We start from the raw sequence: 2,980 nt of genomic DNA on the forward strand, positions 1-2,980 counted from the left end.
GGGCTCTGCCTTTTGCGTCCCCGGCGACCGCCCAGGCGCCCTCTGCCACCTCCTGCTCCCCACGCCCTCACCAGTGGTTCGGCCCTCCCCGGCACCCCGGAGGCCGCGACTCGGATCGCACAGAGGCCATGCCATGTTCCTCGGGGTGCCTTCGGCCAGCCTGCCGCGTCCTCCCCCCACTCCCACCTCCCTCCCGCTCCCAGCCTGGGTCCCGCCGCGCCCCGCGCTCCCTGCCTCCCCGCACCGTCCTCCTTCCCTCCGACAGCTCCACGGCCCCGGGGGACAGAAGGAAACAGACACCGACCACTTCTCTTCCCCTTCCCCCTTCACCGCTCGAGGTCAAAAACTGCGCCGCGTTCTCCGCCAACAACCAGCTCTGAGCACACGCGAAGATGCAGCGTTAAAAATAAAGAACAGAAAAAATTCAAATCTGGAAACGGCTGTCCCCACCCTTTGAGAGGCGGGGATAGAAGTGCCCCGAGCGCTCGCTGCCCAGGGCGGTTGTCACCGCGAGGTTCAGCGGGGACGCGGCCCGCCTCAGAGAACACACAAGCCCCAGCTAACAGGACCCCGACCAAGCGAGCTGGCAATCCAGGCCCCTCCGTCCGCCCCTCCCCGGCCAGCTCACGAGCCTCCGCGCTGCCCGCCCGCCAGGGTGGGTGGGGAGAAGAGGCAGGGAGTGGAGGAGGTGAGAAAGGAAATGGGAAGCTGGAGATGGAAAGGGAGGGCAGAGAGAAAGAACACCCTTCCCCTGTCTTTCACAACCAGCGGAAGAGGTAAAAGAAATCAGCCTGCCAATTGAACACTTTTCAGCCTAACCCCCTAAATGTAGAATTCTCTCCTGCCACCTCCCCCCATCCGCGCACACAACAGCCTCACCACCGAATGCTCTGCGACAACGGACCTCCAGTTTGACTTCCATAGAGACTATTGGCGATGCGAGTGTCTATCAGTTCCAGCTGATTTATTAAAATTGTCAAGATACAGACTTCCAGCACAAAAAAAAAAAAAAAAAAAAGCTTTTTATTCTTTTCCTCCTCACTTCTATGAGATCCTTTAAATTAAAAAAGCCACTCTGCTAAAGGAAGGAAGTTGCATTACAAGTAACACTCCCAAAAAAAAAAAAAAAAAAAAACAGGCAATGATGTCGACAGTGCATTGAGTCTGCTTTGCCACCATTTGCTACAAAATATGCAGATGGTCTGTACTTTATTTAGATTATATTGCACAAAATGAGAAACTTTTTAAACTATGTGCCTTTTTTTTTTTCTTTTTTGCTAAAAATCGAGAATCCAGTTTCAAACCTTCCATCTGGGGCCCCATCCACATCACAGCGTATGAGATACATAAAGTCCTACTATAGTACAGTACATATACAATCTTTAAACTAAGATAACAGCTCTGAGGTCTATATCACCATTTTCAATAAATCTTTACCTACAAATATTGAACAAATCTCTACTATAGCTGTACAAAAAAAAGTTTGCTTTTTTTTTTTTTAAACCACAAGGCCTTTAGATGCAAGGATTATTTTAAAATTTTAATCCTTTTTAAACCAGGACATAACGTACCAACATACTTGCATGCTAAAAAACAGAGGAAAAAAAAGAAATCAAAAGGGAAGAAGTGCCTGAAAGTCTTACTGAAAAAACACAGCAAGAATGTTCCCTTTTCACTGTACAAAAATACGCCTGAAAATATATTAATTTTTAAAAAAGACTGAGGTCTGTTATGTATCAAAAATGTTTCAATACCTTTTGTACTGAGGTCTAGGCTGTCTGGTATTCAATCAAGGAGGTATAAGGGAACAAGTTACAAAAAAAAAGTTGGCAAGTAGAAATCACATTTGTAAAACCATAAACAATTTGATCTGAAAAGTAAACTCTGATCTTAAGTCAGTTCACAGTTTTTTTTTTTTTTGTAAGCGTTTGTACAGTCTGCATTTTTTCAAGCTCCCTGCAGTTTTGTTAAGAATCGGATGCATAGAAGACATCAGTTTTCTCCCTCCAAAAAAAAAAAAAAAAAAATTAAATTAACAAAAGTTGCAATGGTCCCTTTTTCTGTTGTTAAAAAAAAAAATCACCAGTTCCTTAAGTTCTCTTAAGAAAAAAAAAAAAAAAAATCTCCACCAACTCCCTAGAGTAACAGTTGTGCTGCCAAAAGGGTCCTCTGCAGACGTCTTCCAGACTTCAAAGACCGACAAGCTTCAAACAGCGCCTTCCGGAGCGGGTCCTACCTCCCCTCCCCCGCCCCGCCCCCTCTGCCTTTGTTGTAATCACGAATTTCAGGAAAAAGAAATAGTAATTACAAAAACACATTTTTTGGGAAAAAAATCACAACTCCAGACTAGGTATGCAACTACCTTGAGACACGATAAAGGAAGGGAGGGGGGACAAATAAAGGACAGGAAAAATGTTTAAAAACTACTCATTTCACTTTAACTCCACCAAAATTTTCATCATGTTTTCCAATTTCTTTGCGTCACGACATCTTATCAATATCAGCATCTTCTTCTCTCCCCTCCACCCTACCACCGCCACCAACAACACCACCATCATCATCATCATTATCATCATCATCATCATCATCATCATCACCACTACAACTTCCTCCCAAGCAACCCAGCTCTGCACCCGCCGAGAGAAAGAGCGAGCAGCGGGCGCCCCTTTCAATACGTGAACACCAGGTCGGAGAAGTTCGCCTCCAGCCAGTCCCCCGCGATCATCTCGCTCAGCTCTGGCGTGCAGTAGTCGGGGAACTCGAAGTGGGAGCCTAGGCTGCCCTCGCTGAACGAATCCAAATCCTTATCCACCAGCGACAGGGACAGGTTCCCGGCCGCCGCGCCGCCCCCCAGCTGCTGCTCGCTGGCGCTGTGCGCGCTTTGGGAGAAATTCAAGCTCAGGTCGAACATCAGGTCGTCGGCGTCCTCGCCGCTGCTACCGCTGCTGCTGCCGCTGCTGCTGGACGAGGAGGTGGACAC

The 2,980-nt window shown here is 47.6% G+C and overlaps 1 protein-coding gene across 1 annotated transcript in view; it reads right to left on the reverse strand.

Moving 5' to 3' along the window:
• Positions 1-2,668: 2,668 nt before the first annotated feature.
• The window catches only part of SOX11 (SRY (sex determining region Y)-box 11), a 1,221-nt gene continuing 909 nt past the window's right edge, over positions 2,669-2,980 (reverse strand). The window contains exon 2 of the mRNA XM_011960982.1: positions 2,669-2,980. Coding sequence (XP_011816372.1) covers positions 2,669-2,980 — 312 coding nt within the window.

The sequence above is a fragment of the Colobus angolensis genome, unplaced genomic scaffold, assembly GCF_000951035.1.
Source record: "Colobus angolensis palliatus isolate OR3802 unplaced genomic scaffold, Cang.pa_1.0 Scaffold53, whole genome shotgun sequence".
Taxonomy (NCBI): domain Eukaryota; kingdom Metazoa; phylum Chordata; class Mammalia; order Primates; family Cercopithecidae; genus Colobus; species Colobus angolensis.